Genomic DNA, 23,208 nt, shown 5'->3' with positions numbered 1-23,208 from the left:
TTACACAAAAAATGTCCGCTCTGAATTTACATCCGGTTACAGTAAGTTGTGGTATCTGCCGGTGTTTTGCATAAATGTGTCTTGCATAATTTACTTTACCTGATAATAAATGCAAACGAATTGTTATTCAACTATATTCTTAGAGAAACGTATTTTAAATAACTCTGTCAGGAACTACTATCGTGGCATATTCTCCCGGTTGGTTTTTATTGTAACACACAGCAGCGTTGGAAGATGGCAGCGCCTGTTATGGACACATGTCATGTCTCTTGTTGTGCGAATCGCACTCCTAATGTTGTGTCATGGGGCAGAGGGGGTCTCATCGCGTTTGGGACATGTAATTCAGTTTCCCTTTATAACCCACAGGTACTGACTATATGTTTGTTCGCTTGATTTAGTTGAGATGATGCTGATGCTCTGTGGCATATTATTACACTGAGATACTTTAATGCAGTAATGTGTAAACTGTAAACGCAAACCTATGTTTAGAGTATACATTCTGATTAAGTAGTGTTTGATAAACTGATGAAATTGTGACAGGTTTGTCTTACCTAAATTTTGTGTATTAATTGTTTTCAGGAAATAAGGATTGTTGAGGTGCTAAATAAACATACTGGAAGAGTGAATGCTGTCCAGTGGGTTCATAAACAAGACTGCAGTAAGTCCTTCACCGTCATTAATAAATGTCAAATAGGCTGTTTACAGATATTTCAGTTTCAGTGGTTTGGAAAAAGTGTGAAATCTTTTACTTCATGCATAGACATTATTCAGTTGTCTGTTACTGTCAGACCCAACTGAACTTGTAGAAACGTAAGCTGTCTGTGTCTGCAGGTCCGGAAACCCAGCTGGTATCTGGTGGGTCGGATAATAATGTTATTGTCTGGGAGAAGCAGGATGGGAAGGTATGTGTGTGTACAATAACAATAAATATGGACACTTATGCTGACAACATAATTGGGTCGTTTCTGTTACGCAATACATTGGATAAAATATTAAATAATTCAACAGTTATAAGATGAATTTGTTTTTAACATAAGTATAAAGGTGAATTAAAAAAAAAAAATCACTTTCCACCCCGCGTTTCAATATCACTTTCCATCTTTTGGAATATCTTTTGAATAACAGCCAGTTGCGACCACTCCCTTATGTTAAGAAAACACTTAGTGATAACACTCTTACAGTTATAACGAAATGTAACTAATTGTTTTCTTAACTTAATAGGCTTGTTGAAATTTGGGCAGATCCTCAATTGCATAATCCTCCAGGAAATGTCATTATTTCTGGTGGGAAAACAACAGCACAAGAGTTTTAGCAGTGAATTTTTTTGTCGCACTCTAAACCATCCTGTTTAATAAAATTACAGACATCAGCATGATAAAAGCTCAAAAGGAACTGCAGAACAGGAATGACCCAGCTTTGTCAGTTACGGAGTTCAAATTTGTGATCTTCTGTTATATTTGTCTGAAAATGTATAATCACAAAAGTAAAAAAATGAGTTGTTTAACTTGTGTTTGTCCATCTTCTGCTGCAGTTCACAGCATGTGCAGTGTGTTCGGGACACTCGGGGCCCGTGTGTGCGGTGGATGCCATGTCTCTGTCCTCCTCTCAGTTACTGGTGGCCTCAGCATCTTCTGACTCCACTGTTAAACTCTGGACATGCAGCTCTGATACAGGTAAGATAGGACGTGAGCTTTCATCATAAAAGTGCAGAGTCAATGCAAGTTTTTAAAGATTTTTTTTAAATGTGGACTTTTCAAATTCTACAAGCCTGACATCTGCTGGTTGGTTCTTGTAAATGAAAAGTAGTGCTTAAAATTTGAATTCGGTGCATGTGGTTCAAAATCAGTTTATTTGTCATCACAGAGATACAGTAGAATTTGTCTCGGATGTCAGCAACCAAGAACAACAGAATGTAAATAGTACAACAAAGAGAAATATTCTAAATATGTGTATATATTTAATATGCACTACTGTACTCAAATGTTTGGAAGTCAAGTTCAGCAAGGATACATTAAATTCACAGTAAAGACGTTTTATAATGTTACTAAAGTTCTGTTCTTTTAACTTTTAATTCAATAAAGAATCCTGAAAAAATTTATCACAGTTTCCACAAAAATATACAAACGTATTTAGCAGCACAACTGTATTCAATAATAATAAATGTTTTTTTAAGCACCAGAATGATTTCTGAAGGATCATGAGACACTGAAGACTGGATATATTTGTATATATTTAATGCGTGTCTATGGGTCAAAGACCAGATGTCCCATTTTGGTGTCCACATGAAATTTAATTTACAAAAGTGATTTTATATATATATCAAAAGCATATTAAATGCAAGTGTCTACTTAAATGATTCAAATAACCTTTGTAAAAATAAAATGTGAAATAATGTCCTATCATCATTCAGTGTAACAGATATTTTTCTAAAATTAAAACAACATATTCTGATCTTTACGTAATAAAATTTATAAAAGAATACTTCATCATACTAAATTTTATTATATTTTAAATGATTAAAACCTTCTTACTGACAGATGGGTAAAACCTAATTGTTTGAAGGATTATGGCAATGATTTGAAATTACAATTAATTAGTTTTTGGGGGATGCACTGATCCAGTTTGATTCTTGTTCTAAATAGGCCTGACAAGATTTTTTGGTATATGAACTTGTTACACTAAATGACTTATTTTATGTATATGATAGTTATATATGAAGTCACTTTCACTTGTAATAAGAAGAGGCTCGTCATGATCAAAATTTGTCTCTACTCTAATTCCATGTGTCTCCCTAAAGACCAATTAGAAACTTAAACTATACTGTAAGTAAAAGCACAGACATCATTGGATTGTTCCTACTGCTTTCTTTCTGATGTCCATACTTGCTGCTCAGAAAGAGAGTAATATTTCATTGACTGTTTAAAAAGTGGTGTGTGAAAGCAATATAGAGTAGGGTAAATGCAATATTTCTGTATTGTTTTGACAAACTTTTGAGTCACACGATGATGATGAGTTGCATCATTCCTCTAACATTAAAATGACAGTAATCTAATGAGCTGTCTGCCAGCACGCAGAAACCAGCTTCTTTTGAGTGCATTATTTTTTAAATTGGCACAGGAGATGATTTCTGTGTTTTTTTTTTCAGGGCAATTGGTCTAATATCAATATATATTTTGGATTAATAATAGTCTAATTTAAAACTAAAAAAAAAAAAAATTTTTAATAAGAATTCATCATGAGTTGGACAGGTTCATTTTCATGTGAGGTGTTTCTGTTCTCTTCATTAGCTGAATGCCTCCAGACCGTATCTTTTGGGAGCGGGTTCATGATGGATGTCTCCTTGGCGCTGTTGCCAGGCAGCAGAGGTAAGCTGCACTCGCTGTTCCGTGTTGATTTGCTGTATTGTCCAGCCCTGTCATGTTAAAATCTCATTCTGTGCTTTAAATATGTCCTGGGGCGACATTAGCCTGCCTCTTACATTATTCACGTCTGGACTGCAGCTGTATTTTGCTTCTAGATGCCGTGAATAGACTTAGTGACTTATCTGCCTCTTGTGTTCGCGTGAATGCAGTTCCAGTACTGGCCTGTGGGGGAGATGACAGCAGAGTTCACCTGTATGTGCAGCTCAATGGACAGGTAAGACTGTCAGGTGTCTTTGCTTTATATTAATGCTGTTCGTATTTTGTGTGTCATGTGGGTGTGTGGATGTTACCTGTGGGTGTGTTTAGTTTCAGCGACTTCTGACTCTGCCTGGACATGAGGATTGGGTCCGATGTGTGGAGTGGGCCACTAAAGGTAAGAATAAATGTGCTTAAGAAGTATTATATTTAGAGGAAGTAAAATGAAGCGTGTTTTAGGACACCATGAAAACTAAATTTGACCTTTGTAGCCTTTAGTCCTTATTGTAACATTTATTATTTATACTTCTATTCAAAAGTTTGGTGTCAAAGTTTTTTTTTAAAGAAATTAATATTTTAAATGCATTTAATTGATTGAAAATGTCAGTAACAAAATTTATAAATTTACACACATTTCTATTTTAAATAAATGCTGTTATTTTTAATTTTCTAGCAATTGAAGAATCCTGAAAAAATTAAACACGGTTTCCACAAAAATATTAATCAGCACAACTTTTGAAATATGAAAATTCAGCTTCGTTACCACAGGAATAAATAAATTGTAATAATTTGCAATATTACTGTTTTTACTGTTTTTTTAAATTGGAGATAAAGCCACATAGAAAAGTAGATTGTGGCTAGCACTTCTCATTACTGTGATGCCGTAAATTAAAATGTTTGTGTTTATGCACATTTTAAACTGATTTTAATTTGCGGTGACAGGACGATCCTCATTGCTGTATTACAGCAATAAACATCGTCTTAAGGAATAATCAGAATTACAAACTAACTCACGTAAAACATCTAATCAATTGTGGGGTGATTTTGATGTGCATATGTTTTCATGAATTTTGGCATAAGAGTTGAGTCAAAGACCACTGGCAGTGAAATAGTCCAAGAATATAAAATGCACCATCGTAAGGAGCCAGTATTATTTTCACACTCACATTCTTTCATAATGCATGAAACAGGCACTTGTTGCCAACTAAAGGCACTGTAACTGAAATATACAAGTGGGAAAGCCTCACATACTACTTTATTTTTAACTGCTTGTTGGATGTGTAGATGGAGAGCTCTGGCTAGCCAGCTGTTCTCAGGACTGTCTGATCAGAGTGTGGAGACTGTTTGCCAAGACTGCCACTGAACCAGACCAGCAGACTGACGCTGTTATCAAGATGAAAGAGACTGTTTTTCAAGTGTCTGGAGATGGTGAGGCTGGAGGTTTTGCATGATTGTAATTTAGTTGTGTGATGACTTGTATACATTGGTTATTGTTGAGTTGATTAGCTGCTTGATTATCTGTTTTGAAACCATGTCTTGGCCTATAGAAACACAAAATAAAGGATTACATGTATAGTGTTTTATAATCAGAGTCCAAAAATGAACTTGCCAGCATCCAAATGCAAATAAAATGGACTTTGTCTAGTAAAGACTGCAAGTAATGAAAAATGTGTGAGGATAATAATATGCTCCTCATTGCTTATTTCTTTCTGCTGTAGAGTTTGCTGTGACTCTTGAAACAGTGTTGGCTGGCCATGAAAACTGGGTTTATGGAATTCACTGGCAACCTCCATGTGTCAAAGGTATTCCTGCATGCTTTCATTTAGTGATTAGTGAGCATGAGCTGATTTTGTTTCTTTATATCATTGTAATGTGCTGTGAAATTATTTTCATTTTGATGTATTATATGATTTATATTGTTTTTATTATTTTTATTTGTATTTATCCAGTCTTCCTCTCTTTTGTAACTTGGTGTCCCCCCCTGCAGGTGACTCAGTGGAACAGCCCCTGAAGCTGCTCTCTGCCTCAATGGACAAGACCATGATCTTATGGGGGCCAGAGGAGGATTCAGGCATGTGGGTTGATCTGGTAAAGTCACATTGTTTACTACTTAATAAATACTGATATTGCAGAAATGCAGTAAAATGCATGTGAATTTCCAGAAGACTTGAGAAATCTAGCTTCAGTTCCAGCCTTTCAGAGTTTCTATATGAGTACAATAAAGAAAGGGTGGGAAATTATGGGATAGAGAGAGAAGAAATGAGAGAACCCCAGAGTTGAACTCTGATAACACATTGTGCTACCACTGTGCCATGACTCGGATTTCACATTTTTTTATTAAAATAAATAAATAAATAGATCAAACTTTCATTCATAAAGCACCTTTCAAATCCAGTCAAATGCACTTCAAAGTGCTTTACAAACATAAACAAGTAATTGACATAAAATACAAGCAATGAAAATAATGCTAAAGTAGTTTATAATAAAAGTGTAAAATAATAGAAAACAATAAAATAAAAATCAACAAAAAGTAGAACATACATTTGAATGATTTTAATAAATAAAATAAACATAAATAATAGAAAAGAATTAATACACTACATAAAAGCCAGACTAAATAACTAGGTTTTTAATTTTTATGTTTAAAAATATCAGTATTTTCCGCACCTCTCATTTCCTCTGTTGGCATGGAGCATAATGGCTGAATGCAGCCTCACCAAATCTGAGAGGAACCGGATGATCTGTGGGACCTTGCAGATTTATAGACTGAAAGCACTTTGTAGCACATGTAGTGCCTAATAAAGTTTATATATTAGTATTATATTAGTGCCTAATAAACTAATAAAGAAAATGAAAACTAGCATAAAGACTTTAGATCTTGTGCCTATTTTAGTTCTAGACACAAGATGTCTCTCATTGCAGACCCTACGTCAATGGCTTCAATCTCCTCTATTTTTTAAACCTGAGCGTACAGATCAGGCTCCTGGAAAGAAATAACCCCATCCTGAGGTCATTTCCTTCCTGCCTTTCATATACTCTCTGGTTGCCAATCATGGACTTCTAGAATCCACAGCAGGGGCAGGAAGTGCTGCAAAAGCTCCTCTGTTACGCTCTCTGGGTCTTGCAGGGAACATCTGCCCATTCTCTGCTAACTGTGTCGAATTTAACCCACACACTGAGAATTGCACAGATAAGCTTGTTCTCTTCCGTCTGTGTGAGGGACTGTGAATGATTGGTGAGTTCCTTTCAGAAATGGGATGGCGATAAAAACGATGTTTTTTTTTTTGTTTTTTTTACTTCAGTCATAATAGGACATTTTGATTGGCATTGCAGCAGCAGATAACAGGCTTGACTTCATGGTTGATTAATAAGAGGTACTCACTTTGATCTTGGCATACAGACATAGGTTTCTGGGCTCAGATCAATGGCTTCTGATTCTGACACCAGGCATGTTGTGGTACGATGACGCACGTGTTTTTAATTGCTTGTCCAATTAAAAATGAAAGACAGTGTAGTTGTAAGAAGAAAGAGGTTGATTTCAGGTCTTGTGTTGTACCTGAAGTCGTTCTGCATCCGTTATCTTCTGCACTGCATGTGTCTTGTGTATAGAGTCGTAAAGGGCATACGATATGAGCTAGGTGTGAACTAGGTTATCAGATGTGGTTGAGCGCCTTTGAACTGACAGATTCATGGATGCAAAGGAAATAAATGTGGGTTATCATACATCTTTTCTGATTTCCATCTTCTGATCCCCTATTTTCACTTCAGCTTTAGCTCAGGTTAAGAGATAAGCAAGATATATGATGCATACTTACAAGTGGCTATTACTACATTATGTAGAACAAAACTGAAAAGGTTGTAGCATAAAGGCCCTTTCACAATAAACACAAATATTTGTCATAAACTAGATTTTGAACAGACACATTGGATTCCTGTGGTGCATTTCACACCAGGAGTTTTTGCTGCTGATCTTTGATTAAATTCCACTATTTATATCAGTTTTTAAGATTTAGTTTTTTTTTTTTTTTTATCTTGCATTTGGTGTGAAAAGTTCTTAACCACTGAACCTGCAATAATTACTTGTTCATAAATATGGCAGTTTATATTATCTAAAACTTGCCTTCATGGCACAGTTATGGACTGACTGCAAGTGCTCTACAAAGCAGAAAATGACCAGCATCACTTTGGCTAATTAACAAATCCACAAAGAAGAGTCTCCTCCATAATGATTAGCCTAATTGGTCAGATTTACTGGAGAGCTGGTTTGCAGTAGAGTGGCCAGGCAAACTGCTGGGTAAAGTACACCCTACTAATAAGTCATGTTGCCAGTGAACAGTGTGGGGGGACTGCAGGGACCATTTTGAAACTCTGTGAGCCATTAATGTTGTGCTAATGGTTTATTTACCCTGATAGACCAGAAGAGAGAACAGATGAGTTACCATGAAAAATCTTTAACCTCATGATCCACACTCACATCACCTAGAATTGGTGTACTATTAAGCTGCTCATCATTGTTGTATTGCTCACTTTTTAGCCTCATGAATCTCTCATCTCCACAGGAATGGAACCATGAGTAAAGCATTAGTTTGTCCGGTAGCGATTACCTTTATCTTGTAAGATAAAGTGCAAGATAATCCAAGTAGTGATTTAGCAAACGCTTTTATCCACCGTGACTTGCAGTATACTTATTGAATCACTCTGGAGCAACCGGCGCTAAGTACCTTTCAAGAGCATAAGACTGATAGTTCATGGATTGCTTCTACTGGGCTTCAAACCTACGTGTTCCCACTTCTCATTGGTTCTATCTGAAGTGGTTTATTTTTTTAAGTGTGGGGTTATGGCTACCAGTTGAGCTACAAGAACCTACAGTCTTTTGGCCACTGGCCTAGATTTTCTAGACCACATCATTGTAGTACTGAGGCACTGTTTGCTTTCCAGGATCCTCAAGAGTTTCATGTCTCTCCTGCATTGTTTCCTTTAGTACCAATCCCATCCAAAACACTGTGGTTTGTGTTACAACACACATTGTGCCACAAATCCATATTGGTGTTCCTTCCCTAAACAAGAGTGATTGCACATTTCACCCATGAGATTTGGTCGTGATATATGAGTAGCCATGTGGACGGAATTCAAAATCAATCTGGTTAATGTTGCATCACTCTTTCCAGAATGGCTCGCAGAGATCTGTGCCATTCAAAGTGAAGGGCTCTCTTTATCGCAGTCATTAGTTCCGCCATATTCACTCCGTAGGATACGCCTGTGAAGGGCATCTCAAATGTCTCTCTATTGGCGTACACAGGAGCGTGAAAATATCGATAGCCCTTACCGTTTGATGGTTTGTGGATTTAGTTTTGAATCCGTGTTTTCCAGCCAACGCGGCTCTGTACGAACTGTCCTGCGCGGCTGATTTGTCCGTCTAGTATTGTGGTTTTGATGAAGAGCTTAAGCTAGCCACCTGATCTGGCAATATCTTTGAGACATGCTCTGTTGGTCAATGACAAGAGACTGTGAATCATTGAGCGGTGACACTCCTGAATGTGAGGATTCACTGCTGCTTTTAACACGGCTGCTGGAAATGTCTTGTCCTGCTCAAGGTCAACAGGAAACACCACTGCGATGGCTGTCAACTGAAATTTTCATACCTCTGTTTCACAGCTGAAAGTGTGATTCGATTAAATTACAAAAATATTTCTTCACCCTCTGAGAGTGTATTGGCAATGCAGATGTTGAGGCTGGAGCATCAGTCTTTGCTTGCACACAACCATAAATAAAAGTGCAGGCAGGTTATCGCTGATGGCATAATCATGACTAATTATCTTGTTTTAAACAATGTTACCGCTTGCTCCGCAGCACGACTCACTTCCCCCATTACCGTGAGACACTCGAGCAGCATTAAGCATGTTAGACACGGGCCAGACGGAGGGCAAGCCATGCTACAGTTTGCTGAAAAACAATTACATTGCTTTGGTATTCATAGCCCAGCCCAGTCAGGGAGGTTTACACTGATTCATTCTTCATGTGACCATTTTGTCTCCCAGCTTTCCGAGGCTCATATTTGATTTAATGTGTGTGATTACGTTCAACATCACATTAATGCATTCAAAGGAAGCAAACACGATTTATTTCTCATTTAATAGTCTCCTCTTTGCATACATCGTGCTTTTCGCTTGTCGGCCTGATTAATTGGTGTCCTCAGACTGTTACTTAACGGAGATGGAGCACAGCTGTAGACTCTCAACTCGGATTGCTCAGGATTCATGACTACTAATTAGCGGCCTGCTTGACCAGCCAGTTTATCAGGGGCAGTGACACCAGCGAAGGCCTCTCTTATCAAACACTCACCATCAAGAACATGATGGAGAGTGCAGTGTAGTTCCCAGGTTTTTGTTTTCATATAAATGTCCTATTTGGGAATCGGATTTTAGCCACCCCATGCAATTAACTCATAACAGCCACAACATAATGTCATTCTCTCTGTATAATCAAATGAACAAATAACCCTAAAATGAGTTTATAACCACTTTTCAGAGTGGATGACAGTCTACAGTATCACCATACTAAGAGACTGTGGTGGACTAGATTTTAAAGATCTGGGGTGCGTTTACCAAAAGTATTGTTAGGTAAAAAGAAAGTTTGCCACCAACAATTCAGTGTTTCTCAAAACCATAGTTTTAATGAGCATTTGCGAATGGCTTCATGAAGTTGTGAGGTTGGAACTGCAGCTCTCACTCTGTGGTTAGAAACAGTTTCTTCTTAGTATAACATGTGGACCTAAATATATCAAGCTCTTTAGCAAAATGAGCAATATATATCAGGCCAGGCAACCTTTTTTCCAATCTTCTATTTTCCAAATTTGTGTGAATTGTAGCCTCAGTTTTCTGTTCGGAGCAACACCCAGTGAGGTCTGCTGCTGCTGTGGCCCATCTCTTTCAAGGTTTGACGTGTTGTGTGTTCAGAGATGCTCTTCTGCAAACCTCAGTTGTGATAGGTGGTTATTAGAGTTACTGTTGCCTTTCTGTCATCTTGAACCAGTCTGGCCATTCTCCTCTGACCTCTGGCATCAACAAGGCATTTTTGCCCACAGAACTACTGCTCACAGGATATCTTCTATTTTTCTGACCATTCTCTGTAAATACTAGACATGGTTGTGCATGAAAATCTCAGTAGATCAGCAGTTTCTGAAATACTCGGTTTGAAGTTGCCTACATGCATTGAGTTGGTGTCATACGATTGGCTAATTAGATATTTGCGCTAACAAGCGGTATATAACTAGCTAGTTAATTTCTCCAATAATGTATCATATTAAGGTAGTTAAGCAGCAAATTACATTGTTGTATGAGAAACGCACCACAGGGTTTGAGTCCCTCAATGGGTTACCAGTCCACCATTGTGTCCTTCTAGGTAGTCCTACAAGAATGTTTCAGTCTTGATGTGTGGTGCTGTACACTATAATACAGATTGTTTGAATATTTATTGTTTCTCTGTTATTTCTTGTTGACTCTTCATTAAGGTTCGTGTTGGGGAAGTTGGAGGAAATACTCTGGGTTTCTATGGATGCCAGATGAGTCCCGACGGCTTTATGATTCTGGCTCATGCCTTTCATGGAGCGCTGCACCTCTGGCACTGTGACAGCAACCAGGTCAGACATAACTGACAACATCCGCCAGTAACGCAAAGCTTTTTATGCAAGCATTCCTTTTTACCTAATAAAAATTGTCATAATTCAAGTATGTTATGATTTTACACTAAATGGAGTAAATGAATATGGAGATTTATGTTTTGCACAGGGAGAATGGAGACCTAGTGTGGTCATTTCGGGTCACTTTAACGCAGTCCAGGACTTGAGCTGGGACCCTGAGGGAGAGTTTATCATCACTGTCGGATCAGACCAAACCACTAGACTCTTTACACCCTGGACCAGAAACGGATGCTCAGAGGTTTAAACGAATATCAACCATTTTATTTTTGAATAATTATACATTGTAGGCTTTTATAGTTGATCAAAGCTTACTGTGTTTGCAGATTACCTGGCACGAGATCTCAAGGCCGCAGATTCACGGCTATGACATGCAGTGTCTGTGTATGGTTGGGCGTTTTCAGTTTGTGTCCGGTGCTGATGAGAAGGTCCTGCGGGTGTTCAAGGCTCCAAGGAATTTTGTGGAGAACTTTGCTAACATATCATGCACCTCTCTGGAGAAACTGCTGGGCTGTAATGTAAGTACCGAGAATCATCTCATCTTTAAACTTTAATTAGTTACGTCAAATAAAACCTGGCTTTTAATTACTCTTTGCACTGTCTTGGATCAGCGAGAGATTTCAAGATGAGTCTCACATTTTTCCATTATCTTAATCCTAATGTTTATGCACATGCTCTCAGATATATAGCTAAATGAGTTTCATTTTCTGTAACTTGAGGTCATGGTAAATGAGACGATATAAATGGCATTCTCAGTTCAGGTTGATCTCAAGTAATTAAGCGAATATCACTTAAATGCTTTGCCTCTTGTGGAGCCAAACACAGCCGTGCTCATATTTAGACCAGCATTTTGTTTTTATACAACAGTTCAATAAAACGTTATTTTGCATTTCAGACAAAATTTGACAAGTCAATAATATAATAGACGGGTTTCTATAGAGAGGTTTTACAGTGTGTGCCTGTCTCCTGTGTGTTCAGGATATAGCAGATCTCCCAGAGGGAGCCAGCACTCCTGCCCTTGGCCTGTCCAACAAGGCCGTGTTTCAAGGTATGAACCCTTTGAATTCATTGGCCACAGGAGAATTTGCATTGTGCTGATCCTGAGAGCAGTGAGGCAGTTGCTAACCTTTACTGTGGCATCTGATGTGTTTACAGGTGACCTCACAACTCCGAGCTCTCAACAGGACAGTGAAGATTTCAGTAGCCTGTCAGTCCAATATAAAGAGTCCTACTTTCAACCTCTCAAACTCACAGGTATTTGTGTATACAGTTTTATTTTCTTTTTTTCCTACTTTTTTCTCAACTGTGGTTGGTCATTTTTACATTTCAGTCAAGTGGGCTCTTTCTCTCAAAGTAGACAGTTCTTTGCTGAAACTAAATATAATATGCACCAGACTTTATGGCAATAGTCAAAAACTTCACCATCACCAGGTAGACACTGTAAGTTCCTCAGTTATTCCTAGAAAATGCATTGATATCCTTCATTTGTGACAAACAGTTATTAAAGACTGTTTTCTCTGGTTTATTAATGTATCTGGGGCATGAATCAGAGATACTGGAGACAAATGTTATTACAGCATAAGGGGGGGATGGGTGGAGGGTGAGTGTTGAAGCAGGGGGGTTTATGCCTCTCTTGCTCCAGGCAAACAGTGGCAAACGTTGTCAATGTGATTGAAAAAGCTCCTTAATCTGGAATCATAATTAGAAAGAAGGCTTATATAATTGCAAAGTTAAAATATTGATGACTCTGGGCGATGGGGAGCGCAATGAGGCGGACACAGAGTTGTTAATGGAATAATACCACTCCCTCCATCTCGCTTCTTCTGGAGGGGCAAAGAGGGAAATAATTAAAATAAAACTGCAAACCAGGGATGAATTAAAAAAATGCCTGGTCTCCATTCCATTTCAATTGGGGCATGTGTTGCATAAGTGTCTGTGTATCTAAATGAGACAATATTATTTCAGGCTTGCACAAAGAGAGCTAAATTTGATTTACAGCATGTCGTAAAGCTAACGGCCATTGAAAATTGTAGATAAAGCCACCGTTGTTCCAAACAGCTTTGAGTAAATTGCTCGGCTGTGTATCTGTTGCTAAATTAAAAGATGAGCCTATTGAAAAATACAGTCTATAGACATCTGCTCATTTCTCATAATAACTGTTTATATTTTGTGACTCTGTGTGTGTATTGCCAGAGCCTCCAACAGAGGACGACCTCTTGCAGAACACACTGTGGCCAGAGGTACAGAAGCTGTGAGTTTCCCATCAATTCTCATTTGTGTTCGTCTGCCCTCATTGGCTATTCTGCAGTGGGCACTAATGCTGTACCGCATTATTACTTAACCAGCTTCTGTGACATAAATAATGCAGTGTAATAGGTATTTAGAGCTCGTGACAAGAACCATTCGTCCTGTATGCTTTGACACTAAACAAGAAAAGCCTAAAATTGTTCATTAAATATCTTTTTTTTTTATTCCTCTCCTTAACTTCTGCATCCAAACTAAGACAAAAAATACTGTATGCAAGCATGCGAATGCTAATGCTTCTAGTTATGCAAGTTCGATGTCGTCATTGCGCTCTGAAATGTCAGACCAGCGTTCTCAACACTGCTGTGAAGGGTGTTATAGTAGGTATTAGAATAAACTTTAGACTGACTGATAATAATAATAATAAAAGTCGGCGCTGATAGCCTTGCATGCAGTTCACTGACATAGAGAGCCATTGCGCTTCGGGTGTCCTGTGTTCAAATCCCGCCCCCTTCTCTCTTCCATTTAGCTTCCTGTCTACCAATTGTCCTATCAAAATAAAGGCAAAAAACACCAAAAATAAATCTTAAAAAAAAGATAAATATTTTTTTAACAACCAGTAGCAATATTTTTTTGAGTGTCTAGTAACCAATATGTCACTGATATTTACCAATTGTTTTATGCATGTGATTTTAAACAATGGTATAATAATACATTTTTACACAAACAAAACACACTTTAGACAAATATTTATCGTACCAAGAGTAATTTTTCCTATTATCAATCTTTAAAGTATTTATTAATATTTATCAACAAGTATTTATTAATATTTTGGATATCCGTTTTGTTATATTTTCAGATTTTATTTTAGTTTAAGTTTTGTGCTTGTCATTTTTATTAAGTATTTATTTATTTATTTTTTTGGTGTTTTTGCCTCTGTTATGATAGGACAGATCAGAGCTGACAGGAAGCGAAGTGGGAGAGAGAGGGTGGCCGGGGACAGGAAAGTTCCTCATGTCGGGATTCAAACTCTGGACCCTCATAGCGCAGTGCCGCTGTATGTCGGCACGCTGCCCACAAGGCTATTGTTGCCGACTTAAGTTTTTAGAAATATTCAGTATTATTTCAATTAAATATATATGTTTTTAATAGTTTTAGTTATCAACAACACTGCAGCAGTTAGCGGCAGATTTGCTTAAACCGTTCAAATGTTTATAGCTGAATAGCATCCAGATTAATGGTACAGATATTTGAAGTCTCTATTGATCCCTTGCATACTGAGGATTGTTACTGCCACAGCAATGCAATGAGGTGTTTGCATTAGCCAAGCATTTGACCCTGTTTTTGCTTACTTGCATTCAGTATTTTCAGGCCTAAGTTTGCTGAGCTTTTGTTAGCACAGAATAATGCCTGTGTTGCACTAAAATGACATACGACTCTGACATTTGCTGAAACTGTAGGCAATATATTACAGAATTGGATGCTTAGTGGCATTTTGCACTGGATGGTGGGAAAATACGCATATTATTCACAAGAATTTTGCAAAATTATTACACTAACGGTATTTTCATGATTAAATATTCATGCCCCCCCCCAAGGCATTTACAATCAATTGAAATGTACAGACTTGCATTTTTTTAACTTGCTCATAAGAAGTCGGTTTCCTTGATACACAGGCGACACTGTATAAACTATAATAATTTACATACACAGCTGTGAGCAGATGAGGGCTTTGACAGCCTGGCTTGGCGAGCTATTCATCCAGCGCTGGAAATTACTAAGCAGATCTGCTAATGGCTGCCAGAGCGCATGGCTTTCTTCCACTCCCATAAGCACAGGAGAGCACGCACGGCAGCCCTGACACACAAAGCATCCGTCGTGTTTGAATCACCGCCCCGACTGTCTCTCTGAACCTGTCACGATGCTCAGGCTTTATTTGTGAGCAGGTACTGACAGAGCCCTCATTAACATACTCTCTTTCCGTGGCACTCTCTCCGCAGGTATGGACACGGCTTTGAGATGTTTTGTCTGGCGTCGGATTCTGAGAGGACGGTGGTGGCCTCGGCATGTAAGGTACAATCACATGGGCAACCAGATGGTCATTAGTGTCACACAAATGTAGCCATGGACTGTAATAACAGGACACAGAAAAGCATGCATGCGTGAAGCTTGAGTGGTTTTGAATATTTAGTCATTTGCCGTTTTAACAAGCTCAAGTCAATTTAGACCCTGACATCCGTGTGTAAGTTAATTTTGCTTCTCTTTGATGTAATGAGCTGCCTGTCGTATTAAAAACACATTGAACTCGCATGACCAGGGTTGGTAGGCAGCCCTACGTGCCCTCCGGCTGGCGTGACACACATTCTCAGACAGTTGAAGGGAGATCATTGGTTTGTGTCCCGGTCTGGCCCCTGTGGTTCTGCCAAACCCACGCTGATCGTGCACAAAGCCCTTCCGAATGAAAGCACATTCTGCGTGTCACCTGCCATTGTTTACGCTCGAGCGGAGATTGTGAGGTTTATTCAGTGGGGCTGATGGCGGGCTGCTGCTGGGGTCCTGCAGGCTCAGATGACTTTAATGTGGATGTGAGGTTTATCCACTGCTGGCTGAGCTGCAACCGCTGTATGTAGGAGGAGGGCTCTGCGATTGAGCTTCAGAGAAAGAGGACAAACTTCTTGCTTTTGGATGTTGGTGTGAAAGATCTACATGATTTACATGTGTCTTGTGTCACAGGCCTCTAAACCAGAACATGCTGCCATTCTTCTGTGGAGCACAACTTCCTGGAAACAGCTTCAGTCACTGCCCTGCCACAGCCTGACCGTCACTCAGATGGCGTTCTCCCCAAATGGACGCCTTCTGCTCGCCGTTTCTCGAGATCGCACCTGGTCCTTATGGAGACGAGGAAACCCTGACTCAGATTCAGGTGAGCATACCTCCCCTCTTACCTTATTCATCTTTGTTTCCTCATAGACAAGCGGTCAAGTTGAGGAGTGTATTTTGAGAAAAAAAGATAGATAAAAATTATTGCTAAATAATAATAATAAACAAAATAAATATAAATATTACCATTGTAATATTGAAAATAATAAGTATTAGATTTAAAAAAGCTCTATGTTTGCTGTGCTTGTTTGAAAAACCACACAATTTGGCATCATTTTGTTAATATGACTATAAAATAATAAGAATAATTATTGATAAAATTAAACTAAAATATTACTATTGTAGTATGTAAAATAAAAAAGAAAACTAACAATTTTATTTTAAAGTACAACAGTACAATTGCAATACTAATAATTATGGCCGTCGTAATTTCTTCATTTTCAAAAATTAAATTAGTGAAAACTTCAGGGAGCCCTTATAGCTTCTCTTTTGTTGACAGCCGATTTCTCTTTAAAAGATCGGAAAGGGGTTGGCACTGATAGCCTTGTGCCCAGCGCACCGACATATAGCGCCGTTGCGCTACAGGCGTTTCGAGTTTGAATCCCAGCTCAAGGACTTTTCCCGATCCCGCCCCCCCCCTCTGTCTCCCACTTAACTTAGTCACTTCTTCACTGCCCTATACTAAAGTAAAAAAAAAAAAAAGCCAAAAATAAATATATACAAAAAAAAAAAAAAAGATTGGGAAGGTGGTTGGCACATATTGCGTTCCAGAATGCACATTATATGCGTAAATGAGTTTGCGCAAACCGAGCTGACCTGCTCTGAAAACTGTGAATCATATTGCAGTTTTGTTTTTATTTTGATTAATCGTACAACCCTACGTAAACCCCCCACAGAAGTAACATCCAATAAGATGAATGGGAAAGCTAACAGCTTCCTCCAGGGTTTATAGACCTCTTTACTCAAAGACAGCTTTTACCTTCCTCAATTTCTCTTTGTCAACAATATAAGTTTGTGGACTGCTAATGTTCGCCCACTGTAAGATTCTCCAGGCATTTGGCAAGAGTCAGCTAGCGCCTCCCAATGGCCACGCAGTATTAATGTGTATTCTGAGCATACACAGCTAAATCACTGTTGACACAAGGTAACCACAGGAGCGTCTGTTTTTCTTTCTCTATTTTCTGACGTGTCCGAGGCATTGCCGGCTGCTGAGGGCTGAGGCACGCTGCAGTCCGTTCTCGTTGAGGCTGGTATTACTCACAGCCTGTATGCCGCAGATGTGGAGAGGTTAGTCAGTGTCACAGCTGATCAGAGAACAGCCCAGCATTGTGGTCGAACGGTGTCATGTGTGGAGAAATCTCTATCACAAAGACAAGTTGCCTCCCCTGCCGCCCTCTCTCCATTTTTCAGACTCCTTTTCTTTTGTGTTTCTGGTTAATGAGTTAAGACTCTCCAGTCTGTGGCTGGCCAGCCGTGGTTGCTTAAGCTTTAATTAGCAGAGGCGTGCGTGTGTTGGTTTGTTCAGGGCATGCGGATGGAGAGGGTTACTGGCCAAGGTGGGCGTCATCAGGGTGCGTAGTCCTCGATAGCTGGACTGTGGGTTATCACAAACTCAGTCTAGAGAAATTACAAAAAGCATTGAGGTAGGGTTGCACGACAATGGTTAAATGGTTAATTACAATTATTTTGGCCAAAAATATAATCATGAATAATAATCAGGATTATTGTCATTGTATTTTTTTTTACATTTCATTAGAATTACTGGACTTTCACATAAGCATAATTTAAGAGAATGTCAACTCGCATTGTTCACTCTCAGATTTAGTTGCAGCACAAATGACTGTGTGAAAGAAAACAGACTGGATGCATTACATTTTTATTTGAGCAGAATATCTCAATGGACTAAAATGGAGTTTAGTAATGGAATTTAGTAATAAATTAAAGGGATAGTTCACCCAAAATGTCATTCTGTCATTAATTACTTACCCTCATGTCATTCCAAACCTGTAAGACCTTTGTTCATCTTCAGAACACTAATTAAGTTATTTTTGATGATATTCTGACCTTGCATAGAGAGCAACGCAACTGACACGTTCAAGGCCCAGAAAGGTAGTAAAGACATTGTTAAAAAGGTCCATGTGACATCAGTGGTTCAGCCGTAATGTTTTCAATGTAAAGCTACAAGAATACTTTTTGTGCGCCAAGAAAACAAAAATAACGTCTTCATTTAACGATTTCTGTTGTAGTTCCATTGCTGTCTATGCAGGGTAAGCTCTCGGATTTCATTAACAATATCTTAATTTGTGTTCTGAAGATGAACAAAGGTCTTATGGGTTTGGAATGACATGAGGGTGAGTAATTAATGACAGAATTTTCATTTTCAGGTGAATTATCTCTTTAAGTTAAATCAGCGGTTCCCAATTCCAGTCCTCACGCTCCCCCGCTCTGCATATTTCATATGTATCTCTTATCACGTATGACGCCCTGCGAAGTGGACGCCACCGGATGTTCCGCCATGATTCCAGTTCGAAACGAGTGTATATGTTCCATACAAAGGCATTAAAGTGTGCGAGACGTGAATTTAAATAGTATTTATTTACAGAGGTATATTATGTCACACTTCTCTAGTAAGTTTCGTCTGTGTGTGAAGACGCTGCGCAGCGCAAATCGTGAAGTAAACTTCAACGGATTTCCCTGCTCAGGGAGTAGGGAGCAATGAACACTGTGTAGGGAGCATATCAATCGGAAACACAGTTCATGCACGTAGCTCTCTTCTAACGAGCTGGTTATCTGAATCAGGTGTTAACTAAGAGAGACATGCTAAATATGCAGAGGCGCGAAGACTGGAATTGGGAACCGCTGAGCTAAATACAGTTGTGAATATGATGTCTTATATTTTTGTTTTACTATTTTTTTTTTGTCTTTTTTCCAGAGGCAAGCTTTTCTCTCTATTCAAACACTAGTAAGGACACAGCGGTTCACACACGTATTATTTGGTCATGTGACTGGAGCTCTGACAGCAAGTACTTTGTGACATCAAGTCGAGACAAGAAGGTAGGTCCAGTTTAACATGCATTTAGCAAATGTTGTTGTACTGGTTGGCATGACAGTCACATGGTGTGAATGCAGCAACACGTGAAAATTTTCAGTTATTGATATCCAGTGTAGAAAGCTAAAATTTCCAATAACTGGGGCACCGCAAAAATAAAGATAGTATTTAGCTGGTAATGGGATTTCAACGCATCTACCCCCATGATGCAACCTGCTGCTGTTGAGCAACTGATACTGATAATTATTTGTGTAAAACTTTTTTAATGATGGAAAAAGGACTGCATGCAGCATTTTTAAGTCCAACTCTTTCCTGTGGTCTGAGCTTTGACATCTGACCTTGTTGTGTTTTTGTAGATAATCATCTGGGGTCATTGTGGCTCTGGAGTCGGTGTCGGAGAATGTGAGGGTGAAAGCGTGACCCCCTGCTCCTCTGTTCTGGATGTCGGAGATTCAGCTACGGCTGTGTCTGTCTGCCCATATCTCTGTTCAGACCAGAGGTAATGTTATTCTATTAGCCATAATCTTGTGACACCATCATTAGAATTAATGTGATGTGTCTGGGACAAATATTGAATTATACTTGTATTTGTGTAGTTATTTGCTGGCTGTAGGTCTAGAGAATGGGAAAATTGTGCTGTATAAATGGAGGCCATCTGAGGATTTGTCTTCTGGAGCAGACTGGAGCAGATGTGGAGAAACTGATGCTTGGTATCCTTTTTCTCACTCCTATTCTTCTCTCCACTCTTTAATAATCCCAAATACATTAACATTAGCAGTTTTACTGTCATTTAAATTTTTTGGATTATTAGAATAGTATTTTTTTTCTTGTTTTATATTTTTATTCAAAGATAACAACAATCATAAATCTAATAAAAGTAATAGTAATTAAAATGAATTTTATATGTAATTTTTATTTTAATGATATGCAGTCACAGAAAAATGGCCAAATTGTGCAACACTACAGCACAAATATACAGCACACCTGAACCTTTTTTTTAACAGTCAGCACAGAAAATTTGACAGAAGCAAGCAGATTCTTCAAAGCTGTTTAGTCAAAAATAATTAAGAACTGTTAAAATGCCTCATAAGCCCCTATAAATAATCTCAGAGTATTCCTCTTAGCATCTTAGAAACTGACATGATCTGAAGTTAAACACGACAGTCATACCTCCACCCAGAGACCAGTGCTGGTGGTTTAATTGACAACAAAAGGGCCGCATGTATCTGAGCTGGCCCACGCTGCTCGGGAGAAGCTTCAGGTTGATACGGGGGCTCCCGTGGGCAGGTTTCGCATTGATCCGTGAAGAGAGAGAATGAGGTGTCAGAGAGAGGCCAGGCCGTGTTGTGCATTCTGTTTGCACCGAGCCCTCTCGCTAGCTATCTCTCTCCCCCACAGTGGATTGAGTCCCGACTGGCTAAACTCTCTCCTTCTGTAGGTGTAATTGATAAACCATCTGTGTAGGCACTTACACGTATCTCTTACCCAGAAGTCACTCACCTTAGAAGTACAAGTAAAAATTTTCCATGTATTGCAGTGAGTTGTGAAAAGCAAGATTGAAGTATGTTTATTCGTCTGCCTGTATTACTTTTGAAATTGGCAAGTGTATATTCACCCCTGGAAGTATTTGGACAGGCAGAGCTGAAGCGAAACGGGGCGGCAGTGTGCGAGGGGAGATTTGTGTTGCCTTGAATCAGCGTTGTGCTTGTGGCTTTCCTTAACCACCCATCAGTCAGAGTCACACTCTGACGTTGAAGAGGCTGCACTGGAGGCCGAGGCCGGGCCGGGCAGGCCATGGCGGGAACGAAGAGCGAGCTTGGGTTCAGCTAGCCAGCGCTGGTGCCGACCATGTCGTCAAAATCTTCAACATCAAAATATCAGCCCTGTGACTTCACGCCGCCTCTGGTGATAATCTGCAGTGTGTCCAGCTGATATTCAGTACGAATGAACTGCTGTGAAGTCTTCAGCTGGCCAGTGTGGCGAAATGTGCTGCTGTAAACACCGTTTTTCATGGGGGATTCTGGGAGCAGTTTTCTCATTCCCTTAAATCAGCTTCTCTTCTTCGAATTTCAGCACTATTACTTATGACCTGTAAACACAAACTAATGTACTATTTATGATGTATAAAAAAAACATTGCTTTGTATTGTAATAAATGGCTCTTTTCTAGTAATGGAATGTCACAGGAGTGATTTATCTCAAGCTAACCATAATTCTTTTATTGGCTGTTTTAAAGCACCCCACATCCCATGAACGCCAAATCCTCTTGTAATAACCTACAGCCGTAAGTGACAGTAAGAGAATAGAAAATCCGGCTCACATCCTCTCATTTCCAGTGCCTGAAGGACAGATGAGCATTCGGATAAGATGTACAATGAGCCGTGAGGGCCATAGACTCACCAGGCGTGAATCATTCACAGGAGAAATAGTGTTTCATTTAGGAAAAGTGCTCCTTTTTATTGAGCGCTTCCTTTATTGAAACCAATGAAATTCATCCTTGAGACATTAAAGGAATGTTTTCTGGATCCAATTCAACTTCAGTTGTATCGACAGCATCTGTGACATGCTTTCGATTACCACAGAAAATAATTTAGACTTAGCAAGACACCACAGTGCTGCTAAAATGATAAAAATACTCACTGTTTTGGAAGTATTGCTGCAAGACATTGTTAACATGGTGTAATGCAATCACTTTCTAACTTGGTTTTTGCTAGATTGTAGGCAAATTGTCAACCTGTCATAATGGTGGTAACCCCTGTAAATTTCCTATTATATTTATAAGAATTCCAGAAAGGGACACCATGTAAGTATTTCTAATGAACAGATTTTGTTACTTCAGCTACACACATTAACAGGTTCATAAAATCAGACATGAACACCTTGCAACAATGTTAATCTACGTTCATCTTCGGGAACATAAATTGACATTTTTGATGAAATCTGACCCTCCTGACCTGCTGAGAATTCTGACCATCCATAGACAGCAAGGGAACTACAAGAGATCAAGGCACAGAAACATATTAATGGTGATGGATAATGACACGGAAGAGAAGAAATCGTTGAATGAAGTCATTATTTTAGTTTTCTTGCACAAAAAAGGTATTCTTGTATCTTAATAAAATTGAGGTTGAACCATTGATGTCACATGGACTATTTTCATGATGTCCTTACTACATTTCTGGGCATTGAGAGTGGTAGTTCCCTTGCTGTCTATGCAGGGTCAGAAAGCTCTTGGATTTCATCAAAATATCTTAATTTGTGTTCCAAAGATGAATGAACATTTTATGGGTTTGGAACAACACGATGATGAGTAAAATTAATGTCTAGTAATTAACTATCCCTTTAATCTGTTCTGTTGAGGTAAACTGGTTCATTGTGTGCTATTTGAGGCCACCATCTGACCATTCTGTGTTGTGCTGTTGTGAAAAGTGAAAAGGTCTTCTGTGTCCTGTCTAGTACTGACATGTTAAATATTTGAGCACTTGATGGAATGAGAAAGCTGACTGTGACATGAAGGCTTCATCCGCTAGCATCCAGTCCCTGCACTCTCAATAATTCATGCTACTCGGCGTACAGAAGCGCCCGTTACAGATTCATCCGCCTTTCCTTTCTGTTCCGTTTTATGGTTGTATAGAAGTTTGTGAGAGAGAGCAAACATTGCAGTGAAGAGAATTAAAGAGAAAATGCCAAAATTAAAGCTAAAGTTCACTCAAAAATGAAAGTTTTAGATCATTTACTCACCTCTCATGTCGTTCTAAATCTGGATCGCTCTGCATCCAGCTGTCTTGTATAAATCCGCTCATCCGGGTAATCAAAATCGGCGCTACTTTTACTCGTATCACACCGCGGAATGCATTATTATGTTTTATACAAGTGCCATCTTGCGTCTTTATTGACTGCCGTGAATGTTATAATGGACTACTTTTACTTAGCGGAAGCTGT

At 38.9% G+C, this 23,208-nt stretch overlaps 1 protein-coding gene and 1 long non-coding RNA gene across 3 annotated transcripts; one reads left to right on the top strand and one right to left on the bottom strand.

The window, feature by feature from the left end:
* Positions 1-85: 85 nt before the first annotated feature.
* elp2 (elongator acetyltransferase complex subunit 2) lies at positions 86-21,746 on the top strand. Of its 2 annotated transcripts, none has more exons than XM_058752902.1 (22): positions 86-366; positions 580-658; positions 832-902; positions 1,532-1,673; positions 3,288-3,365; positions 3,572-3,636; positions 3,729-3,795; positions 4,683-4,838; positions 5,117-5,200; positions 5,386-5,486; positions 10,909-11,037; positions 11,186-11,335; positions 11,421-11,612; positions 12,073-12,142; positions 12,250-12,348; positions 13,288-13,345; positions 15,339-15,411; positions 16,072-16,261; positions 19,151-19,272; positions 19,624-19,766; positions 19,864-19,977; positions 21,000-21,746. In XM_058752902.1, exons 1-22 carry the CDS (start codon positions 235-237, stop codon positions 21,154-21,156), a joined length of 2,472 nt encoding a protein of 823 aa, XP_058608885.1. In that variant the 5' UTR covers positions 86-234; the 3' UTR covers positions 21,157-21,746. The 2 variants fall into 2 exon arrangements, with proteins under 2 accessions (XP_058608885.1, XP_058608884.1); XM_058752901.1 differs by having other exon boundaries at positions 223-366; positions 4,683-4,826; positions 21,000-21,743.
* Positions 17,512-23,057, bottom strand: LOC131525381 (uncharacterized). The gene is made up of 4 exons (XR_009267202.1): positions 23,008-23,057; positions 19,850-20,012; positions 19,606-19,751; positions 17,512-17,835 (listed from the first exon to the last, which is right to left on the bottom strand). It is a non-coding gene; the product is annotated as an uncharacterized LOC131525381 (long non-coding RNA).
* Between the last annotated feature and the right edge of the window lie 151 nt (positions 23,058-23,208).

This window comes from Onychostoma macrolepis, chromosome 19 (assembly GCF_012432095.1).
Source record: "Onychostoma macrolepis isolate SWU-2019 chromosome 19, ASM1243209v1, whole genome shotgun sequence".
NCBI lineage: Eukaryota > Metazoa > Chordata > Actinopteri > Cypriniformes > Cyprinidae > Onychostoma > Onychostoma macrolepis.
This window is presented reverse-complemented; position numbering and strand designations above follow the sequence as displayed.